Source organism: Oncorhynchus masou, chromosome 8 (assembly GCF_036934945.1).
Source record: "Oncorhynchus masou masou isolate Uvic2021 chromosome 8, UVic_Omas_1.1, whole genome shotgun sequence".
Taxonomy (NCBI): Eukaryota; Metazoa; Chordata; class Actinopteri; order Salmoniformes; family Salmonidae; genus Oncorhynchus; species Oncorhynchus masou.
The window spans coordinates 17,602,154-17,626,699 of record NC_088219.1 but is presented as its reverse complement, the minus strand read 5'-3'; the positions used below and the strand labels follow the sequence as shown (position 1 = coordinate 17,626,699).

General features: G+C 45.2%; 1 protein-coding gene across 7 annotated transcripts in view; it reads right to left on the bottom strand.

Moving 5' to 3' along the window:
* Nucleotides 1–3,358: 3,358 nt before the first annotated feature.
* LOC135544260 (kelch-like protein 13) overlaps nt 3,359–24,546 on the bottom strand; it is a 73,163-nt gene continuing 51,975 nt past the window's right edge. For all 7 annotated transcript variants that reach the window (XM_064971734.1, XM_064971737.1, XM_064971735.1 and 4 more), the window contains 5 exons: nt 23,115–23,247; nt 19,475–19,671; nt 18,463–19,258; nt 15,346–15,459; nt 3,359–4,542 (listed from right to left, as the gene is read on the bottom strand). In XM_064971734.1, coding sequence (XP_064827806.1) covers nt 4,055–4,542; nt 15,346–15,459; nt 18,463–19,258; nt 19,475–19,671; nt 23,115–23,247 — 1,728 coding nt within the window. In that variant the 3' untranslated portion in view covers nt 3,359–4,054. The remainder of the gene's footprint in view (nt 4,543–15,345; nt 15,460–18,462; nt 19,259–19,474; nt 19,672–23,114; nt 23,248–24,546) is intronic.

Here is a 24,546-nt window from a genome sequence, read left to right as displayed (position 1 = left end):
AAATGTGAAGTAGGCCAACTGAAGCAGCCTTGAAGTATACCTTCTGAACAGAACAAATGTGTGACTAACTAGCCTTACCATCAGCCCTAAAATCTAAATAAAAGGGCTTGCTCTGTCCTCTTGGTTGGCATTATGAATACATTTACCATCCATGAAGGTCACATTGATCTCTTATCACACTGTATAAGTCCACAGCATTTTACTATACACCTACTATGAGATGGGTTAGGATTTGTATTGCTCGTCTCAAATATGAGTCAGGACTAAACTAATTTCCCATTCAAGTGAGAGCGTAGTCTCCTCTCCCAGGGACCTCTGTGCCCCTCAAATATCAGTGACTGTGATGAACTGATGGAAAGACTTTTCAGTTAAGTGCAAGTAATTTAAGCGTAGTGTAAAATAGCACATGGATCCTGAGCAAAGAGCACCAAGCTCTGGCACTCTCCACTCTCCCCACTCTCAGTAAACAACTGCCGGCACTTGAGCTCAGAGTCCCATATGAGTAGTATTCAGAGTGCAGCTGTCGATGAGCAGAACAACATCCATCAGGAAAACCAAGGCCAATCACTCCAGTCCCATTCCCCATCATATTCCCCCCCCCCAGCAGTACCTTCCCCTGATCCCCCGGTGTTCCCAGTCGCCTGCCCTCGAACTGGCACTGGAATCTGGATGTGTTAAAATAGCCCAGCACACTACTGGCCCTGAGGGTCTGGAGCTGAAGGAGACATGAGTGAACAGGACAAGGGCAGGCGGTGGCGATGGAGCACATTCACTGGAGGCTGTTGCCCAGATGCACCGCCCGAGGCACCATTGGATCATCTTATAGCATTTACATGTTTTCAGTCATACATTTCTATATGAAAATTGTTTATTTAAAAAAAATATTCTGTGCCCAATAGTGTATCCTTTCATGCACCATCAAACAAAAACAACCAGTGACATATCACAGTTTTCCTTTCCTTGCTCCAGCATGTAGCAGATTTGTTTGTGTTGGACACCATATGCTGCCACTGAGGTTTTAATGGGCCAGAGGCAGGTGGCTAGGTTGTGGGTGACCTTACCGTCTGTCTGTGTGCCAGGTGAAAGGACACAGTGGAGGACGGTGGTGTCCTGAATCACTGGGCAGGAATCAACTCAGTGAAGAATAGTGGCTATGGTTGTGATTAGGATTAAGACAGCAGACACTGCATCTTCACTTTGTGTGTACATCTACAGTTACTGTCTTGAAAATCTCTTGTATCTTGTGAACAATAAAGTCTTTTTCTATTTAATCAGATGACAACTGGTTCATTCTGAGGACAACACTAGCTGGGGAGGGGAGAGAAGGAGGGGACTGGAGGAGAGATGGAGGGGCGGGAGTAGGAGGAGGGGCTTGGTTGAGAGGAGGGGGAGTAAGGAGGAGGAAGGGGGAGAGAAGGGGCAGGGGAGTAGGAGGGGGAGGAGAGTAGCAGGGGAAGGGGAGGATGAGAGAAGGAGGGGAATGGAGGAGAGTAGGAGGAGGGGGATGTGAGGAGGAGGGGAGAGGAGAGAAGGGGGGAGTAGGAGGAGGGGGAGGAGGAGAGAAGGGTGGGGGAGTAGGAGGAGGAGGGGGGAGGAGGAGAGAAGGGGGGGGGAGTAGGAGGAGGAGGGGAGGAGGAGAGAAGGGGGGAGGAGGAGGAGGAGGGGAGGAGAGAAGGGGGGAGGAGGAGGAGGAGGGGGGGAGGAGGAGGAGGGGGGGTAGGGGTTCTGAGGCTGTACTGAAGGGACATAATGCTTTATGATGAGATTATTTTCAACAAGTAAATTGAGAAATAGAACACGTCAGTGTTTTTAATGGGGAGAATACACTTTCCAGGAGGTTCTCAAACAGCTCAATAACAAAGAGAACGCGCCAACCATGTGCCTAAGTAAATGGCAAGATACTTTGGGGAGACACCATTCTTTTTTCAAAATCTTGTTTATTAAATTTAGAAAACACAATTTTGTTAACGGTTTCATAGCAATAGCAGGAAAGAACTGAAACTGAAAGAGGGAGGGGGGGGTGGGCCGACCCCTGAGTTTAAAACTATCTCTGTGTGGAGCTCAGCTGCCCCTATCCTGCTGCGCTGGGTGTCAGCTGGCCCTAACCTGGCAGACTAAAACAGAGTCAGTATGGTAACCAACAGAATGGTTTTTACCCGCTAAAACGTCTAAAGAAAAAGGATGTAATAAAACTTCAAAGACATCAGGTAGAAAAGTTGAATTGCAAAGTCACTCTTCAAGTCAAGGTATTTCCTGCCAAAATATACCGAATATGTAACATTAACATGTAATTAGGTTGCCAAACCATATCGGTATGTAGATTTCATCACTAGGGAGGGGGGTTCTGCACAGCTTTGGGGGAGGAAGGGGTGTATCGGGATGTAGATTTCATCACTAGGGAGGGGGGTTCTGCACAGCTTTGGGGGAGGAAGGGGTGTATCGGGATGTAGATCTCATCACTAGGGAGGGGGGTTCTGCACAGCTTTGGGGGAGGAAGGGGTGTATCGGGATGTAGATCTCATCACTAGGGAGGGGGGTTCTGCACAGCTTTGGGGGAGGAAGGGGTGTATCGGGATGTAGATCTCATCACTAGGGAGGGGGTTCTGCACAGCTTTGGGGGAGGAAGGGGTGTATCGGGATGTAGATCTCATCACTAGGGAGGGGGGTTCTGCACAGCTTTGGGGGAGGAAGGGGTGTATCGGGATGTAGATCTCATCACTAGGGAGGGGGTTCTGCACAGCTTTGGGGGAGGAAGGGGTGTATCGGGATGTAGATCTCATCACTAGGGAGGGGGGTTCTGCACAGCTTTGGGGGAGGAAGGGGTGTATCGGGATGTAGATCTCATCACTAGGGAGGTGGGTTCTGCACAGCTTTGGGGGAGGAAGGGGTGTATCGGGATGTAGATCTCATCACTAGGGAGGAAGGGGTGTATCGGGATGTAGATCTCATCACTAGGGAGGAAGGGGTGTATCGGGATGTAGATCTCATCACTAGGGAGGAAGGGGTGTATCGGGATGTAGATCTCATCACTAGGGAGGAAGGGGTGTATCGGGATGTAGACCTCATCACTAGGGAGGAAGGGGTGTATCGGGATGTAGATCTCATCACTAGGGAGGAAGGGGTGTATCGGGATGTAGATCTCATCACTAGGGAGGAAGGGGTGTATCGGGATGTAGACCTCATCACTAGGGAGGAAGGGGTGTATCGGGATGTAGACCTCATCACTAGGGAGGAAGGGGTGTATCGGGATGTAGACCTCATCACTAGGGAGGAAGGGGTGTATCGGGATGTAGATCTCATCACTAGGGAGGAAGGGGTGTATCGGGATGTAGATCTCATCACTAGGGAGGAACGGGTGTATCGGGATGTAGATCTCATCACTAGGGAGGAAGGGGTGTATCGGGATGTAGATCTCATCACTAGGGAGGAAGGGGTGTATCGGGATGTAGATCTCATCACTAGGGAGGAAGGGGTGTATCGGGATGTAGATCTCATCACTAGGGAGGAAGGGGTGTATCGGGATGTAGATCTCATCACTAGGGAGGAAGGGGTGTATCGGGATGTAGATCTCATCACTAGGGAGGAAGGGGTGTATCGGGATGTAGATCTCATCACTAGGGAGGAAGGGGTGTATCGGGATGTAGATCTCATCACTAGGGAGGAAGGGGTGTATCGGGATGTAGATCTCATCACTAGGGAGGAAGGGGTGTATCGGGATGTAGATCTCATCACTAGGGAGGAAGGGGTGTATCGGGATGTAGATCTCATCACTAGGGAGGAAGGGGTGTATCGGGATGTAGATCTCATCACTAGGGAGGAAGGGGTGTATCGGGATGTAGATCTCATCACTAGGGAGGAAGGGGTGTATCGGGATGTAGATCTCATCACTAGGGAGGAAGGGGTGTATCGGGATGTAGACCTCATCACTAGGGAGGAAGGGGTGTATCGGGATGCAGTACAGATGTAGTCCAAAGAAGAAGTGCAAACAATGTCTATAGGGTGTTGGGGGTTGTGGGGGTGTGAGAGGAGCGGGGTGGGCTCCCCCCCCTGTTCTTCAAGGTGCTGAGAGGGGTGACTCTCTGGAGGGGGAGCCCATCAAGTCCTCTGGAGGAAACACGGTCAGTGTGCAGGCTCTGATCCCGCCCAGCGACTCAGGCAGGTCAAATACTTTGTGCCACTCGTCCTTCTCCGGGTCGTACTTCTGCACTATCTCCACCATACAGCGGTTGTTCCACGAGTAGCCTCCCACCACGTAAATCTTGTTCTCGAACACGGCCACACCCACGTCGCTCTGGCCCCGCAGCATGGCGGCGATGGGCGTCCACAGGTCCAGGGCCGGGGAGTAGTACTCACAGCTTAACACGTCATCGTAGTCGCTGGTGCCCCGGAAGTGATTCCCCCCGATGACGTAGAGGCGGTCGCCCACCGTGCACATACAGTGCAGGCCACGCACCGTGGTCATGGGCGCTTTCTGAGTCCATTTGTCTGCATCTGGGTCAAAGCACATCAGCTCTTTCTGAAATGTGTCGTGAGTGATTCCCCCTGCAACACAGAACAAAACCATATTAAATAAGACCCATGACATTGATTTCCTGGGGTTGAAAACCGCCCTGGGGTCTAATCAAAAGCATTTAATAGCCTGAGCCAATTGAACTGGACCTAATAGTAACTCTATCCTGGTCTCAACCTAGATCTACATTCAGCTCTGCCACGTTGTGTGGCCACGTTGTGTGGCCACATTGTGTGGCCACGTTGTGTGGCCACGTTGTGTTGCCACGTTGTGTTGCCACGTTGTGTTGCCACGTTGTGTTGCCACCAGCTCCTGTTCTGTAAGTCACATGGCCAGACCACAGCACTGTGACTGGCCTTGCAGAGCATGTAATCCTGAACCCCCAGTTCACTTTACTCCACACAACCTCCTCAGAAACACACGGCTGCTCTTCCCAGCAACACACACACAATTAGCCCAATGCTTAGCACCACCAACACACACTTTCTCAGCCACATACCTGCAATAAAATATGACAAATAAAATATCAGAAATGCATAACACTATAATACAGTGCATGTGTACCAAGGTTATTAATAGTTGTTTTAATTTATATTAGTTTATTTAAAATTCTGTTATTTAGTTTGTTACTTTTCAGATTTGATTTACGAGTTTTTATTTAGTTTGATAGAAAGACGGCATGATTATATGATTGAGTTTCAGTTGTATTGTTGGGGCCTGAGAGTAGTCTGTGCGTGAGAGGCTCGGAGCCATTTATGTGGGGTAGGTCTAGTTAGTTTTTTTAAGATGTCACTTCATGCCACTAGGGGTCAGTAATAAGGAACGTCATAGGTTTAAATTATGACTCAAACTAAACCTATTTTAGGCCGCGTTCCAGAGCATAGACATTGCGGACGCCTGACAGATCTTTCAACACCTGGATAGGTACTTTAAGTATCAGCTGACCACATCATATGTTACAGCAATCAGTCAGTCGATGACACAGTCGTATTGTCCCCTCCGCGGAGACTATACGCAGACCAGAGTTGACCTGCCCCGATCAGAAATGAGGGGGTGTCTCGCTTTCTCTGTCTTTGCCCTGGATTTCTTCCCTGTTGTTAGCTAGTGATAGCAAATGGTCTATTATTTTGAAAATATGTTCAAGTAACAGCTATAACAATTCAAATACATGTCCTCATAGATGGAAGGCAGGTGGGAGGAGACAAGATCAATTGGGACCATTCTAGCCAATGAGAGGGCAGATACGTGTGTGAACAACAGGCACAACTAAGTTGTTTTTCTCAAAGTTACAGAATGTCATATGAATTCACTTATATCATTACATTTGTAACAACCTAAACATTACTCGGTTTGATCAAATAAGCCAAACGTAATTTGACACTCATAGATCTCCATGCTAAAAGGTCTGCTTAGCTCGCGGGGCGCGGGGACTGATTTTGGGCGGAGGTAATCCTCTCGTGTCACCTCTCCTCTCTGGTGATATCTAGCAATAGTGAAGCACAAGCTAATCTTATTTGAAACATTTACTCACCAGAATCAGAAGCTCGAATAACCCATTAGGAAAAAAAAGCTTGAAAACACATGATTTTATCTTACAGAAAATTTATTTTAGTTTACTATAATAACCATGGCATGTACACATAGGCACTGTAGTGGTGGAAACAAAGGAATAGAAGGGACACACAAAACTGAGGAAAAGGGAGGGAAAAAACAAAACAGGACATGTCTATAGGGAAGGCTGAAAATAAAGAGGCACACAATCCCAGCATGCAACTGGGTGAGAGCCAGGCAGGCACCCCTTCCTCCCTGTGCTGTGTAGAGTGGCTGGGAGCATACCCAGCGAGGTGAGGATCTGCAGTGCATGCGGAATGGTGCCCCAATCCATCCACTTCTGCCCAATGATCTCTCGCTTTCTTTACCTCTTTCTTTCTCTCCCGCTCTCCCTCCCATACTCAATCTATACAGACCTATTTTTAGTCAGTGGCCCTGACTGATCAGAAGTCTAACACCAGCCTCCTCCTCGATCATTAGAGCAAACACTTAGATGCCAGAGTTCAATCCATTCTCGTTATTCAAGTGTGTGCGTGTGTGTGTGTGTGTGTGTGCGTGTGTGTGCGTGTGCGTGTGCGTGTGTGTGTGAGAGTGAGTGAGCATCATTAAAATAATCTCTGAGACAAGAAAGACATATCAAACCCTCTAATAGAAGAGCAGCTTGATACAGGCTGTGGTTCTTTTGTACAGTGGGGCAAAAAAGTATTTAGTCAGCCACCAATTGTGCAAGTTCTCCACTTAAAAATATTGAGGCCTGTAATTTTCATCATAGGTACACTTAAACTATGACAGACGAAATGAGGCAAAAAAACCCCCCGGAAAATCACATTGTAGGATTTTTAATGAATTTATTTGCAAATTATGGTGGAAAATAAGTATTTGGTCACCTACAAACAAGCAAGATGTCTGGCTCTCACAGACCTGTAACTTCTTCTTTAAGAGGCTCCTCTGTCCTCCACTCGTTACCTGTATTAATGGCACCTGTTTGAACTTGTTATCAGTATAAAAGACACCTGTCCACAACCTCAAACAGTCACACTCCAAACTCCACTATGGCCAAGACCAACGAGCTGTCAAAGGACACCAGAAACAAAATTGTAGACCTGCGCCAGGCTGGGAAGACAATCTGCAATAGGTAAGCAGCTTGGTTTGAAGAAATCAACTGTGGGAGCAATTATTAGGAAATGGAAGACATACAAGACCACTGATAATCTCCCTCGATCTGGGGCTCCACGCAAGATCTCACCCCGTGGGGTCAAAATGACCACAAGAACGGTGAGCAAAAATCTCCGGACCACACGGGGGGACCTAGTGAATGACCTGCAGAGAGCTGGGACCAAAGTAACAAAGCCTACCATCAGTAACACACTACGCCGCCAGGGACTCAAATCCTGCAGCGCCAGACGTGTCCCCCTGCTTAAGCCAGTACATGTTCAGGCTCGTCTGAAGTTCGCTAGAGAGCATTTGGATGATCCAGAAGAAGATTGGGAGAACGTCATATGGTCAGATGAAACCAAAATAGAACTTTTTGGTAAAAACTCAACTCGTCATGTTTGGAGGACAAAGAATGCTGAGTTGCATCCAAAGAACACCATACCTACTGTGAATCATGGGGGTGGAAACATCCATGCTTTAGGGCTGTTTTTCTGCAAAGGGACCAGGACGACTGATCCGTGTAAAGGAAAGAATGAATGGGGCCATGTATTGTGAGATTTTGAGTGAAAACCTCCTTCCATCAGCAAGGGCATTGAAGATGAAACGTGGCTGGGTCTTTCAGCATGACAATGATCCCAAACACACCGCCCGGGCAACGAAGGAGTGGCTTAGTAAGAAGCATTTCAAGGTCCTGGCGTGGCTTAGCCAGTCTCCAGTTCTCAACCCCATAGAAAATCTTTGGAGGGAGTTGAAAGTCAGTGTTGCCCAGCAACAGCCCCAAAACCTCACAGCTCTAGAGGAGATCTGCATGGAGGAATGGGCCAAAATACCAGCAACAGTGTGTGAAAACCTTGTGAAGACTTACAGAAAACGCTTGACACCTGTCATTGCCAACAAAGGGTGTATAACAAAGTATTGAGATAAGTATTTGGTCAATAACAAAAGTTTATTTTCCACCACAATTTGCAAATAAATTCATAAAATAATCCTACAATGTGATTTTCAGGATTTTTCCCCCTCATTTTGTCTGTCATAGTTGAAGTGTACCTATGATGATAATTACAGGCCTCTCTCAAGTAAGTAGCATCTTACACTAACTGATGTAACTGGCCAACAACCTTCAGGGCTTCTAATGGCTGAAGGATAGCTCTATTACAGATATATTTTTTACAGCAAATGTGGAGAGGATAGATTTTGTTTCCAAAGATTTGACAAAAGAATCTCAGAGACTCAATGTTCAGTTTTTTGTTAAAACTAAGCATCATAGCGGCTCACTACAGATCCAGGTTCAATATCGGGCTGTGTTGCAGCCGGCTGCGACCGGGAGACCCATGAGGCACACAACTGGCCCAGCATCGTCCGGGTTAGGGGAGGGTGTGGCCGGCCGGGAAGTCCTTGTCCCATCGCGCTCTATTGACTCCTGTGGTGGGCCGGGCGAATGCGCACTGACATGGTCGCCAGTTGTACAGTGTTTCCGACACATTGGTGTGGCTGGCTTCCGGGTTAAGCGAGCAGTGTCTCAAGAAGCAGTACGGCTTGGCAGGCTGTGTTTGGAGGGCACATGGCTCTCGACCTTCACATCTCCGGAGTTTCTTACGGCAGTTGCAGCGATGGGACAAGACTAACTACAAGTGGTGTAAAGTACTTAAGTAAAAATACTTGAAAGAACTAAAGTCGTTTTTTGGGGTATCTGTACTTAACAATTTATATTTTTGCTAACTTTTATTTTACTACATTCCTAAAAAAAAGAATGTACTTTTTACTCCATACATTTTCCCTGACACCAAAAAGTACTCGTTACATTTTGACAGGAAAATTGTCCAAACCACAGACTTATCAAGAGAACATCCCTGGTCATCAGGAAAGTTTACATACACTTCGGTTGGAGTCATTAAAATTTGTTTTTCCAACACCTCCACAAATTTCTTGTTAACAAACTACAGTTTTGGCAAGTCGGTTAAGACATCGACTTAATGCATGACAAGTAATTTTTCCAACAATTGTTTACAGACAGATTATTTCACTGTATCACAATTCCAGTGAGTCAGAAGTTTACATACACTAAGTTGACTGTGCCTTTAAACAGCTTGGAAAATTCCAGAAAATGATGCCATGGCATTAGAAGTTTCTGATAGGCTAATTGACATAATTTGAGTCAATTGGAGGTGTTACCTGTGGGTGTATTTCAAGGCCTATCTTCAAATTCAGTCCCTCTTTGCTTGATATCATGGGAAAATCTAAAGAAATAAAACGAGTCCTATATCGACATAACCTGATAGGTCGCTCAGCAAGGAAGAAGCCACTCCTCCAAAACCGCCATAAAAAAGCCAGACTACGGTTTGCAACTGCACATGGGGACAAAGATCGTACTTCTTAGAGAAATGTCCTCTCGTCTGATGAAACAACAATAGAACTGTTTGGCCATAATGACCATCATTATGTTTGGAGGAAAAAGGGGGAGGCTTACAAGCTGAAGAACACCATCCCAACCGTGAAGCACAAGGGTGGCAGCATTGTGTTGTGGCAGTGCTTTTGCTGCTTCAGGGACTGGTTCACTTCACAAAATAGATGGCATCACAAAGAAGGTAAATTATGTGGATATATTGAAGCAACATCTCAAGACATCAGTCAGGAAGTTAAAGCATGGTCGCAAATGGGTCTTCCAAATGGACAACGACCCCAAGCATACTTCCAAAGTTGTGGCAAAATGGCTTAAGGACAACAAAGTCAAGGTATTGGAGTGGCCATCACAAAGCCCTGACCTCAATCCCATAGAAAATGTGTGGGCAGAACTGAAAAAGAGTTTGCGAGCAAGGAGGCCTACAAACCTGACTCAGTTACACCAGCTCTGTCAGGAGGAATGGGCCAAAATTCACACAACTTATTGTGGGAAGCTTGTGGAAGGCGACCCGAAACATTTGACCCAAGTTAAACAATTTAAAGGCAATGCTACCAAATACTAATTGAGTGTATGTAAACTTCTGACCCACTGGGAATATGATGAAAGAAATAAAAGCTGAAATAAATAATTCTCTCCACTATTATTCTGACATTTCACATTATTAAAATAAAGTGGTGATCCTAACTGACCTAAAAGAGAGATTATTTACTAGGATTAAATGTCAGGAATTGTGAAAAACTGAGTTTAAATGTATTTGGCTAAGGTGTATGTAAACTTCTGACTTCAACTGTACAGTGCCTTGCGAAAGTATTCGGCCCCCTTGAACTTTGCGACCTTTTGCCACATTTCAGGCTTCAAACATAAAGATATAAAACTGTATTTTTTTGTGAAGAATCAACAACAAGTGGGACACAATCATGAAGTGGAATGACATTTATTGGATATTTCAAACTTTTTTAACAAATCAAAAACTGAAAAATTGGGTGTGCAAAATTATTCAGCCCCCTTACTTTCAGTGCAGCAAACTCTCTCCATAAGTTCAGTGAGGATCTCTGAATGATCCAATGTTGACCTAAATGACTAATGATGATAAATACAATCCACCTGTGTGTAATCAAGTCTCCGTATAAATGCACCTGCACTGTGATAGTCTCAGAGGTCCGTTAAAAGCGCAGAGAGCATCATGAAGAACAAGGAACACACCAGGCAGGTCCGAGATACTGTTGTGAAGAAGTTTAAAGCCGGATTAGGATACAAAAAGATTTCCCAAGCTTTAAACATCCCAAGGAGCACTGTGCAAGCGATAATATTGAAATGGAAGGAGTATCAGACCACTGCAAATCTACCAAGACCTGGCCGTCCCTCTAAACTTTCAGCTCATACAAGGAGAAGACTGATCAGAGATGCAGCCAAGAGCCCATGATCACTCTGGATGAACTGCAGAGATCTACAGCTGAGGTGGGAGACTCTGTCCATAGGACAACAATCAGTCGTATATTGCACAAATCTGGCCTTTATGGAAGTGGCAAGAAGAAAGCCATTTCTTAAAGATATCCATAAAAAGTGTTGTTTAAAGTTTGCCACAAGCCACCTGGGAAACACACCAAACATGTGGAAGAAGGTGCTCTGGTCAGATGAAACCAAAATTGAACTTTTTGGCAACAATGCAAAACGTTATGTTTGGCGTAAAAACAACACAGCTCATCACCCTGACCACACCCTCCCCACTGTCAAACATGGTGGTGGCAGCATCATGGTTTGGGCCTGATTTTCTTCTGCAGGGACAGGGAAGATGGTTAAAATTGATGGGAAGATGGATGGAGCCAAATACAGGACCATTCTGGAAGAAAACCTGATGGAGTCTGCAAAAGACCTGAGACTGGGACGGAGATTTGTCTTCCAACAAGACAATGATCCAAAACATAAAGCAAACTCTACAATGGAATGGTTCAAAAATAAACATATCCAGGTGTTAGAATGGCCAAGTCAAAGTCCAGACCTGAATCCAATCGAGAATCTGTGGAAAGAACTGAAAACTGCTCTTCACAAATGCTCTCCGTCCAACCTCACTGAGCTCGAGCTGTTTTGCAAGGAGGATTGAGAAAACATTTCAGTCTCTCGATGTGCAAAACTGATAGAGACATACCCCAAGCGACTTACAGCTGTAATCGCAGCAAAAGGTGGCGCTACAAAGTATTAACTTAAGGGGGCTGAATAATTTTGCACGCCCAATTTTTCAGTTTTTGATTTGTTAAAAAGGTTTGAAATATCCAATAAATGTCGTTCCACTTCATGATTGTGTCCCACTTGTTGTTGATTTTTCACAAAAAAATACAGTTTTATATCTTTATGTTTGAAGCCTGAAATGTGGCAAAAGGTCGCAAAGTTCAAGGGGGCCGAATACTTTCGCAAGGCACTGTATGTCTGAGTAACAACCAATTAGATATCACAGAATTGGGGAGAAAAGGGGGTAAAAAGTACCCTTTAAAAAAACATGACCATTTATTATTACTATTAATTACAGCCTTTAATTAATTAAGGAATGTGTATCATCACAGTTTAAAGATGATTGGAGCTTTCATTTAAAACAAAGGCAAAAGCTTTTGTATAGAAAACAACTGCAAGCATTTAGAGATGCTTAAAAATATGAGTATCTTTTGCATCTTGAAGACCGTATAAATGGTTGTCCTTTCAAAGACACCTGAGCTCATTGGTCGAGGTGCCCTCTTGATAGCTCACAATGATTGCCATTTTCCTGGCACATTTATCTAATTATTCGTGGAGATAAAATTGTGCCGGTGCTTTGACCCGTGGTAAAAATGTATGACCTGCTTGGAGGAAGCACAGTGCTGGCACAAATGAGACCCAAAGAATCGAGGCGGGGAACAGAGGGGAGACACAAAACCATGGGGTCAGCAAGTTCCAAAAATACCCAATGATAATAAATAGACAGGATGGCCGGCAGCTTCAGGAGGCAGTTGGTTTAAGCCAGAGAGATATACTGTAGAGCAGCTAAAATGGAAATAGTATACAATCCTATTAAAATAAATCCTTCTTTACAGATCAAAACACAGACCAAGAGGAAAATAAAATGCATTTATTGGGATCATAATATTTTTATTTTTTTATTTAAATAAGTGAATCAGTAGTCACTGTACTCCAGACTGAAGTAAAGGTGCCATGTCCCCCGTGGTTTCCAGTAGCGTTGTGTTGTGTGACAGTAGTGGTAATGTGAAGCCGTGCTGGCTAGGGGTCTGAGCCCCACCCTGAGAGCGAGAGCAGAGCAATGATGACCTGCGGCTTGACTCAGTGTGTCAGCTCCATTCACCTGACAGGATGTCTTTAGACAGCACGCCAGCACAGCCACCGCCCAGCACCTTATCTGGACCGACAGCGAAACACAGCCTGCACCCCCATGTGAGTCACCTTTCACAGTGAGGTCATGACCCCTGAGATACGGGGTGCGCTCCCGGACAGAGACACAGGCAAAAAGAATGACTCAACTCCACCTGACTACCATCACTAGTGAGAGGTTATAACATGCAGGCTGTCAGAAAATCTCATCCGTGCATGTTGCCAGTGACCTTGGAAGAATGAAGCCTGCCTCTGTGCTGGATGGGAGCCTGTTTAATCATTAAGTTCTACAGTACAGCCATCTATCTGGGAAGGTGGAGATATGTAGGCCTAGCCACTGCTCAGTTCCTCCAGGCAGACTACTGTAACTATAGTGAGGTACACGTGCAGTGAGATCAGGGTGACACGAAGAGATGCTCACAGGGAGGGAAGTTGACTTTCTGGTGTATTAATAGTTCAAACACCATTACCCCTCCCGTTTCCTCTCAGTAAAGGACTGGCACCTCTGGGCCGACTGCCCAGAGGTGCCAGTCGGCCCATAAGCCAACCAGAGATAGAAAAACATAGACCAGGGTTTACCCTTTGTGCACGTATTGTTTTTTGCCCGAGCACTACACAGCTGATTCAAATCATCGAAGCTTGACAATGAGTTGGTTATTTGAATCAGCGGTGTAGTGCTAGGGCAAAGACCAAAACGTGAACCCCTGACATGGAGGATGAGGCAGTAACCCCCTTGGCTGGGAAGCTAAAATGCTAATGTTAGATCCACCAAGCCCATGTTGTTATTTAATGGAGGCTCAGGCTGGAGCAGAGCAGGTGAGGTGCCACTGGGTGAGGGAGGGTTATGGTGTTCGGGGTAGGTGGATGGGTTACGCTTATATGAACACTTGTGCCCAGAGGCCAAGGGAGATGAACATAACCTTGCCTGTGTTTGTGGCTCTATGGTTCTGCACCTCCTACACAGTCATCAACCTGTCCCTCCCATTTCTCTCACTCATCTATCCTTCCCTCTCTTTTGCCCTGTACAGCATCACTTTGTGTTAGTCGCACATTGGGAAACTGGGGCTCATCTCTCCTTAAGGCAGGATTTGATTTCAATCCTATGAAGTAAACAAGCACAGGGCTGACTCCAACAGAGAGACAGGGGATTTAGTAGCACCAAAGTCAGACAACTACACAATCATTACTTCCAATCATCTTTAGAATATCCCCCCAAAAACATCACAGAGAACTGGACCCCAGCAATGTGATGTGTAAGGGAGGGGGTGAGGTCTGCAGGATGCCACTGTATGACCTTCTAATGAAGGATGCTTTGCTGACATCACAGTAGGGGGATATATCCAATTCATTCAAATGTATGTTTTTGCGTGATAAATCAAGGTTTTTGTTACCTTTTAAGTCCATTTGTCCTCATGTTGTCTTTTTGGTCTCGTCTCCTGTGCTGTGTACACCTTCAATTCTCACATACACACACAAAGCCCCTCCCCCTGCCTCTCACACCAACACAGCTGAGAGATCACATCTTCCTCTCTGACAAGTGGCCTCAACTCGCTATTTAAATTTGAGGTTTGGTCAAACAGAATGGGTCATATCGACACTGAAACACAGAGATATTATTTTATTGTAAAAGATAAGTTACCTTTTCTAACTCGTCTCAACTACTCAGATTCCACACAGAACAGACACTACTAAAACGGGAGTATCAATGAACATTGATTCTGGAAAATGAATGCTCAGTTTGTGGTGTGCCACATTGGGGTACCACGTAGGGCTGTGGCGGTCATGAAGTTGTCAGGAAAATAACTGTCTCGCGGTAATTGACCATTAACTAACAAACATGTTTACAATCTCCTGGCTTCCACACATAGCCTACAAACCACTGATGCTGACCTTTGGAACATCTACATTTTAAAAAGTCAAATAAATCCATTTAATAAAGCCTACACCTTCACAATAAATCCATTATTTATTTTAGACAGGTCTAAAGCAACATGATATGAAGAAAATGCAGTCTATTCCAGAAGAACAGAATAGAATACTCTGCATTGAAGCGCCTTTCCCTCACATAGCTCTGTCAGGTATCTCAATTCTTATTAGCTAATGACCGCAATTGATCGGGTCCTTTTCATAGGCATCTCAGCTCCGAAGTAGGCTTCAAGTGAAGACAGACACATCGGGAACGCAACGGTGTGCGTCCTTCTTATCCAATTCTGAGACGCATATTGAAGATGTTAGAAGAACTGTCCGCATGTACTTTTCATCAGCCAACAAGATAAGTAGCCTAACCAACAGCAAAAGCACTAGCCTATGTCAATCTACTATCCCCCATAGTACAAAAGTTCACCAAACCCCGGATCTAATAGGACTAACGTACCTGAAATATACATGTAACCACCGTACACCGTCCCTGCATGGCCGTAGTGTGGCTCGTTCATTTTAGCGACGTACGTCCACTCGTTTGTCCTGGGGTTGTAGCACTCCACTGTGGCTGCATGGGGAAGAACGAGAGGAGAAAACAGAGGATTAAAGGGGAAAGTAGTTCAAGAGAGAACTAAGGAGAACAAACATAGCTGCAAATGCAGCCTTGGAGGGTGTCAGTGTGGGAGCTACTGAACCAGGACACCTAAATACAAAGCAGACATCCACCACCAACCACCACTCCCCTTACTAGCCCCTTCCCCAGCCCCTAACCTGCAGTGACTCTAGTCTATACCGAGAGACTAGGGAGTATGCATCTACTCCCCATTACATAATTAGGGCCTACTCTGTACCACTCCACTTGAAGGCTCTTATCATAATTCAGTAGTGTGTATGGTGCCAGACTGGGATGTTCTCTTCACTCCACTCCATCTGGAACCTCTCAATTGTGCAGTGATTTGTCAGGTTAGAAAATGATTTGTCCAATCAAGTTTTCAGAAAGAGGGCAAAGCTGATTTCTCAAGCTGGCTGGCACCCGGGCAGAATGGTTAAGGAGTCTCCATATGGCAGTTGGAAGTAGAAAGGATATTATCAGGAAGTCTAAAGGAGAAGCTGGTTTGGAGGGTGATGGGGTTTTAGATACCACCTGACTGTCCAGGTGATCAGGTCAAACACTCAATCCTACTTTGTCGTAGCCCTGGCTAGGGCTCTGACAGTCATGGACATTTGGATGATTGTTATTGGTCAGGCAAATGAAGAGCAAAATATTTTATTTTATTTAAAGGGGCAGTGCGGTCAAAAACGTGATTTTCATCATATTTCCACACGAGGAGGTTGAAAAAAACACTCTGAAATTGTGAAAATGATAATGTCCTTTTAGTGTAAGACATTTTGTTGTTAAATATTTGGCCCACAGCATGATATTGTGTGAAGAAGCAGTGCGGCTTGGCTGGGTTGTGTTTCGGATGATGCATGGCTCTCGACCTTCACCTCTCCTGAGTCCGTACGGGAGTTGCAGCGATGGGACAAGACTGTAACTACCAATTGGAAACCACGAAATTGGGGAGGGGAAAAAGGGTACAAAAAATAATTACAAAAATTAAATAAAAAGTTATCCTCCTACTTTGAATGGGTAAGTGGGCTACGCTGCTGCGAAATACATATAGGGGAAACACTAGTTTAGTTACCTCTCCCTATAACCACTTAACATCTCCTAAAGCTCTAATTCCAACTTCGTCAAGAGCATCTTTCTTGACCCTCCACTCTCCTTACTGACCTGTACTTTGTGTGCTGAATATAGAAGTAAATAGATCCCAAGGGTCAAATCGGCACCGTGTTGGCACATAGGCTACCAGTGTTTCCCAAACTTAGTCCTGGGGATCCCAAGGGGTGCACATTTTGGTTTTTGCCCTAGCACTACACAGCTGATTCAAATAATTAAAGCTTGATGATTAGTGCACCCCTTGGGGTCCAGAAGACCGGGTTTGGGAAATAATGGTAGCCTATGTGCCAACATGGTGCTGATTTGACCCTTGGGATCTAATCCCTGGGACCTACCTATAGGGTTTAACCTAGGCCCAGATACAAAGAGCTCTGGCTACAGGTCTGATAGAGCAGTCCCAGTGGACCAAATGGATGGTTTCCAATTCAGAGCATCACTACATCACGTTGTCATCATTATCTCACTAAGGCCAGTGTTCACTTCTCCAATATTTCCTGTGAGAACTTGTCAAACGGAAGCAGCCTAGGCCTAATTAACATTAACAGTCCATATCATTCGAAGAAGAAGACATATCTTTAGCGAACTTTACTGGGAGACTAAAACGGCAGCACCAGGCATTTAGTGATTCATTAGAACCCTACTAATCAGTCATCTGTTCTCTCTCTATTCTCTATCTACTACTTCCTACACAGTTCCTAAACAATAACTGATGACTTGCAAAAATGCATTCTGAAAAATATTCAAAGCTTAAAAATTAAGTAATAGTCCCAGCTAACAAGTACATGTTCACTTGTCCTTAGAGTGCTTGTTGCTTTAAGGTATACATGCAAATGAGTGCTCAAGAGCTTTCTTTTACATGCTGTTATATTTACAAGACCGTCCTACAAATTCATTATTCAAACATCAGAGATAGCTGTGCTGTCATTGTTCCTCACATGTTTGTACTCTGGCGGTCTTAGTGGATTAATATGACAGGCTTTCACATGGACAGTTATGGAGAGAGGCCATAGAGGTATAAACAGGATGGATGTCCTTTAAACCTGAAAATATAACCACATCATCCATCAGAACTTATGTTAACAAATGGTTGTGTGTTAGCGTATGTCACTGTAGATGCACACACACACACAAACATCACCATCCTGTACTCTCAAACCACCCTGACTGAGGGGAGCCTTTCATGTTCTTTAAATCTTTTAAAATAAGCTGACAGAACCTCAGGAACAAATCAAAGTTTCAAAACCCTCCCTCCTCCGCATAGCTACATCAAAAACGATTTATGTTCAAAAGGCTGAACTCTGTGTTTGAAACAAGTGATTGAATGTCTGAGTGCCAGACTGGCTTCCCAAGGATAACAGGCACTAACCAGCCAACGAGACTGTCCCTTCAGAGTGTACTCATGCACGCACGTGCAGCCCCCCCCCCCCCCCATGACCTGGCCAGCCTGTCCCCTACAATTACAGGGCTGCATCGAGGTAGTAGGGTGGCACTCTGCATTGAGTGTCTATGTGCTGAGCTGAGCACTGACATCAGATCACAGTATCCTGCAATGCTACTTACAAACATTCCACCCTGACCACCACCTCCTTCACCTTGAGGTTTCTGCTGCAGTCGTTCACAGGGTCTGGCTGCAGCTAGCCCTCCCTAATCTCATCCTACACTCTGCCTGGTCCAGGGCTATGCCACAATCACACAGCCACCTGTGCTATACCATCAAGTTGTGACAACTGCTGTGCCTTGCATTTTACCATTTCCTGTGAGATGTCCCTTTCCAAATATACCCAGATATGTTAAGCATCAGAGCAGGACTAAAAGCAGCGTGATAAACCAACCCTGGTGAATTAAACTAACCCAGCTCTCCAGCAGCGTTGCGGCCACCCACGGCGTAGAGGTGTCCCTTGAGAGCGCTGAGGTGGAAGAAGGTGCGCTTCTCGTTAAGGCACGCCACCTGCATCCACTTGTTGTAGCGCGGGTCGTACCGGAACACCGTGTCCACCGCAGTCTTGCCTTTGGTGTCGTAGTTGCTCTGGCCTCCCACCACGAAGAGGAAGTTGCCGATGACAGCGATGCCGTGCTGGTAACGGGGGGCGTCCATGGGCGCCAGCGCCTTCCACTCGTGGGCCTTCTCGTCAAAGAGACGCAGCTCTTTACTGACCACCAGCTGCTGGCGCAGGACGCCGCCCAGGGTGACCAGGTGGCCGCTGTCTGAGCGGATGGCCGTCCTCTCTGACTGCATGACCGGCTGCATGTAGGGCATCATCTGGTAGTTGCTGGCCTCCAGGAGGAGGTTGACGCAGGTGTTGTCTGTGCGCATAAAGTCCACAGTCTGCACGTGGTTGATGAGCTCCTGGGGGTTCATGAGGGGGAAGCGGATGTTCTTCATGAGCTTGGGGGCGTGGTCCATGCGCCCATCCTCATAGCGGAGCCAGCGGCATGCAGCCTTGAACAGGTCCAGCTCGCTGCAGTGCTTCAGACTGTTACTGGACAGAACGAAGGCCAGCCGCTCAAAGGGCAGCTTGACAAAGTCCCCCGTGCCCAGCAGCGAGGGGAAGTTCTTGAGGATGAAGTTGTTAACGTATTTGTCTACCTCGGTGAGGTTGTATGTGTTAGCGATGCGCCCCACCTCCACACAGTTATCCAGGGACACCTGCAGCCAAGGAGAGAGGGGAAGCAGTGAGAAGCAACCACTCTCAATCACACACAGAAACACTACACAAACACATTTTACACAGTGATTTTACTGCAGACCAAATGTAGATATTAAAGTAAGCAGTAGGGTACAGTAGTCAGATATCTTAAACTGCTGAGTATAACCCCCCTGGCTGGTTCTAGAGGGCTGAGCAGGTTGTGTTAGGTTCCTTACCCCAGATATGAGAAAGACCTTGCAGAAGTCTAGCACCGGGAGGATCTGGAGGAAGCTGGCTGCCTCCAGTGTGTCCTGCAGGTTCTCCATGTTGAGAGACAGCTTGGCCGTGTAGATGAAGTCTATGATCTTCTTCAGGCCTATTCGGTTGACACCATGAAGCTTGATACACATCAAATCCTGTTCCTTCATTCCACCTGCGTGATGAGGCGAGAGAGAAGCATTATACAATGCACCAGTCAGATAAAAACAGAACAGCATCACCTATGAGCTCTACCTTTGACAGTCAAGGCTAACCGAAGAAACAGACGCCACCTCACCAAGCTTTCACACATCTACCATTATGGTTGCATGTAAAGGAAATGTATTCGCCAAAGCCTGGAGACTGTTGCATAATTCACCCAGAAAGGGCTGTGAGTTGCAGTAAAAAGCATTTGCCCAGCGTCGCAGCAGCATACTTCCCCTCCTTACTACAGGCATAAACTGTGACTCACTTCCCTCTTAACACATCTATTTCAGCTCAACAACACTTGTGAACCGCTCAGATAGGCTGCACACTTGTCAAATATCTGTTGAACCACTTACATGTATTAAGGCTTTCCAATTTTGGCTGTTAAGAAAAGGACATGATATTTCCTAACTTTTGGGGAATAACTCCATCTATCAGTTATTTCTATTCATGTAATCAGTGAGGCAGTTGCTAAGCTACAACAAGAAAAACCGAAATGCTGAATATCGTTGCTGTTAACAGAAATGATTTCCCAGGCATTGTACAATAAAATAAAGCACATTTCTAAACAACCCCAGGTTCATCTCCGTGATGAATGCAATATTTGCATTGTCTTGTGAAAAGCCTTATTATTTTGCTAAAAGCACAAGGCAAATCAAAACCTTAACGCCTGGGGAAAAGGCCCGATGTCTAATTCAAGGTAAGGTACACTATATATTAGAGGTCGACCAATTAATTAGGGCCGATTTCAAGTTTTCATAACAATCAGAAATCGGTATTCCTGGACACCGATTTCTTTTTTTCAACTTTATTTAACAGTATTTTTTTGAACAGTATTTTTTTGAGCAGTATATATTTTTAAACCTGCATATTTAGCTAAAATAAATCCAGTTAGCAAGCAATATTAACCAGGTGAAATTGTGTCACTTCTCTTGCGTTCATTGCATGCAGAGTCAGTGTATATGCAACAGTTTGGGCCACCTGGCTCGTTGCAAAATAATTTGCCAGAATTTTACATAATTATGACATAACATTGAAGGTTGTTATGGATGCCACCCGTTAGATAAAATACGGAACGGTTCTGTATTTCACTGAAAGAATAAACGTTTTGTTTTCGAAATTATAGTTTCCGGATTCGACCATATTAATGACCAAAGGCTCATATTTCTGTGTGTTATTATGTTATAATTTAGTCTATGATTTGATATTTGATAGAGCAGTCTGACTGAGCGATGGTCGGCAGCAGCAGGCTCATTAGCATTCATACAAACAGCACTTTCATGCGTTTTGCCAGCAGCTCTTCGCAATGCTTCAAGCACTGAGCTGTTTATGACTTCAAGCCTATCAACTCCCGAGATTAGGCTGGTGTAACCGATGTGAAATGGCTAGTTAGTTAGCAGGGTGCGCGCTAATAGCGTTTCAGTCGGTGACGTCACTCGCTCTGAGACTTGGAGTAGTTGTTCCCCTTGCTCTGCAAGGGCCGTGGCTTTTGTGGAGCGATGGGTAACAATGCTTCGAGGGTGGCTGTTGTCGATGTGTTCCGGGTTCAAGCCCAGGTAGGGGCGAGGAGAGGGACGGAAGCTATACTGTTACACTGGCAATACTGAAGTGCCTATAAGAACATCCAATAGTCAAAGGTATATGAAATACAAATGGTATAGAGAGAAATAGTCCTATAATTCCCATAATAACTACAACCTAAAACTTCTTACCTGGGAATATTGAAGACTCATGTTAAAAGGAACCACCAGCTTTCATATGTTCTCATGTTCTGAGCAAGGACTTAAACTTTAGCTTTTTTACATGGCACATATTGCACTTTTACTTTCTTCTCCAACACTTTGTTTTTGCATTATTTAAACCAAATTGAACATGTCATTATTTGAGGCTACATTTTATTGATGTATTATATTAAGTTAAAATAAGTGTTCATAAAGTACTGTTGTAATTGTCATTATCACAAATAAATCTAAAAGAAATCGGCCGATTAATGGGTATCTGCTTTTTTTGGTCCTCTAATAATCGTTATCGGCGTTGAAAAATCATAATCGGTCGACCTCTACTATATATACAAAAGTATGTGGACGCCCCTTCAAATTAGTGGATTTGGCTATTTCAGCCACACCCGTTGCTGACAGGTGTATAAAATCCATCAAGTTAGTTTGTCAAATTGCTGCGCAGGTCAACTATAAGTGCTGTTAATGTGAAGTGGAAATGTCTGGGAGCAACAACGGCTCAGACACTAAGTGGTAGGCCACACAAGCTCACAGAACGGGACCACCACATGTTGAAGCCCGTAGTACGTAAAAATCGTCTGTCCTCGGTTGCAACACTCACTACCGAGTTCCAAACTGCCTCTGGAAGCAACGTCAGCACAAGAACTGTTCTTCGGAAGCTTTTTGAAATGGGTTTTCATGGCCGAGCAGTCTCACACAAGCCTAAGACCACCATCTGCAACGCCAAGCGTCGGCTGGAGTGTTGTAAAGCTCGCCGCCATTGAACTCCGGAGCAGTGGAAACGCGTTCTCTGGAGTGATTAATCACACTTCACCATTTGGCAGTCTGGTGGACAAATCTGGGTTTGGTGGATGCCAGAAGAATGCTACCTGCCGAATGCATAATGCCAAATGTAAGGTTTGGTGGAGGAGGAATAATGGTCTGGGGCTGATTTTCATGGTTTGGTCTAAGCCCCTTAGATTCAGTGAAGGGAAATCTTAACGCTACTGCATACAATGACATTCTACACAATTCAGTGCTTCCTAATCGCCCAACCTCACTAATGTTCTTGTGGCCAAATGGAAGAATGTTCCCTCAGCAATGTTCCAACATCTAGAGGAAAGCCTTCCAAGAAGAGTGGAGGCTGTTATAGCAGCAAAGGGGGGACCAACTCCATATTAATGCCCATGATTTTGGAATGAGATGTTCGACGAGCAGTTGTCCACATACTTTTGGTCATGTAGTGTAGCTTGTCAGATTGTAGAGATGACAGAGGAAGTAAATAGCAGCATCTTAAACCCTGGAGGATTCACATTGTGCTTAAAGAGAAAGCACTTTGGGAGAAGCCTCTTTCAGGGAGATTGACACGTTAATAATATTTCCATCAACCAGGCAGGAGAAACAAGACAGAGACCAACAACGCCCTTCTGATTCGCCATGGCTGGCACACACACAGACACACAGACACACAGACACACAGACACAGAGTGCTTCAATCAGAAGGAGATTTTCGCAACAACCAGACAACACAATGCTAACAGCTGCAGAGCCCCAGAGTGGAGAGTGATTGACGGATGTGTGACAAGCAGGCTAATCCTCTGATCACTCAGTCTGTTAATGAACTTTAAACACAATATGCTGTTATCCCATCCTGTGATTTGTGCTGCGGGTGAGAGACAGAGGAATATTGTCTTACCTGTGAACATGGCTTTGAAGTAGTCGCTGGAGGAGGCCATCATGGCGCGGTGCACTGGGAAGGCTTCGTCTCCGTCCCCCGCCACAAGCGTGACATCACACAGTAATCCCTCTATCCTCAGCTGGTCAAATCCCTGGGAAGGAGGGAGAGAGAGAGACAGGAGAGACCAGCCTGTTAGAAAGCTGCTCTGTGTACTGTGGAGAGACCCTATCTGTCCTGAACCATGGCCTCATTCCGAAGGGGCTCAACCTGCTCCCTATAGCCCAGACTGGAACACAGAGACTGAATGATCCTAACTCAATCTCTACACGACAGCGCTACCGTTTCTTGACAACCTTCCTGCAAATAAAACACGTATATCCCTAAAATCATTATTTGTCTACCTTCATAAAGAAAATGTTACAGCACGTTTTAAATTTCATATTGATTTAATGTAAATTCCTCCCAGGAAAATATTTTTTGGGGGGTAAAACCAGACAAATACATGTTAAATGAATATGCCACAGAACTATAATGCTCACCCGGTTTAATAGCAATATGTAGCAATGATATCACATTTTCTACTGGTCAAATTGGTTGTTTCTAGACGGCTTCCTTGACATTCCGAATACAAAGTCATTACTCCAGCAACATTTTTTAAAACGTTCTTATGTTGAGGAAAAACTGATGTCGATGTTAGCTAAATAGGACAATTATGGTGTCGTTAAACCCACAGTAGAGTCTAAACGCGTCTGCATGCTTCCCATCTGAAACCGTTCGGAACAGTTTGTGTATATATTATGACAACATTTTATGACGTTTTTGTTTGTTTTGGTCTTCGGCAAGGTAATTTATTTGTATTTTTTTGATGCAAGCCGAAGTCGGTAGCCGAAGTCTACGCCCCGTTGCCGGTGATTGGTCAACAGTAGGGATTCTTCAATAAAGTGTTATTATTCAACGAGAAATATTTTACATTTTACCCCCTTTTCTCCCCAATTTTGATCTTGTCTCATCACTGCAACTCCCCAAGAGGCTCAGAAAGTGAAGGTCGAGTTCATGCATCCTCCGAAACATGACCCACCAAGCCGCGCTTCTTAATTATTACCTGCCTGCTTAACTCGGAAGCTAGCCGCACCAATGTGTCGGAGGAAACACTGTTTACCTGATAAACAAGGTAAGCTTGCAGGCGCCCGCCCTGCCACAATGAGTCGCTAGAGAGCGACGAGCCAAGTAAAGCCCCCCCCCCCCGGCCAAACCCTCCCCTAGCCCGGGTTTACGCTGGGACAATTGTGCGCTGCCCTATGGTACTACTGATCACAGACAGTTGTGCTAGCTACAACCAGACCTGCCCTGAGAACAGTCTTGGTTTCCACTAATGAGATGCTGCTATAGTTACACTCGCAATGGCCACCAGTCCACCCATTATACCATCATCGACAAATTAATTATATTT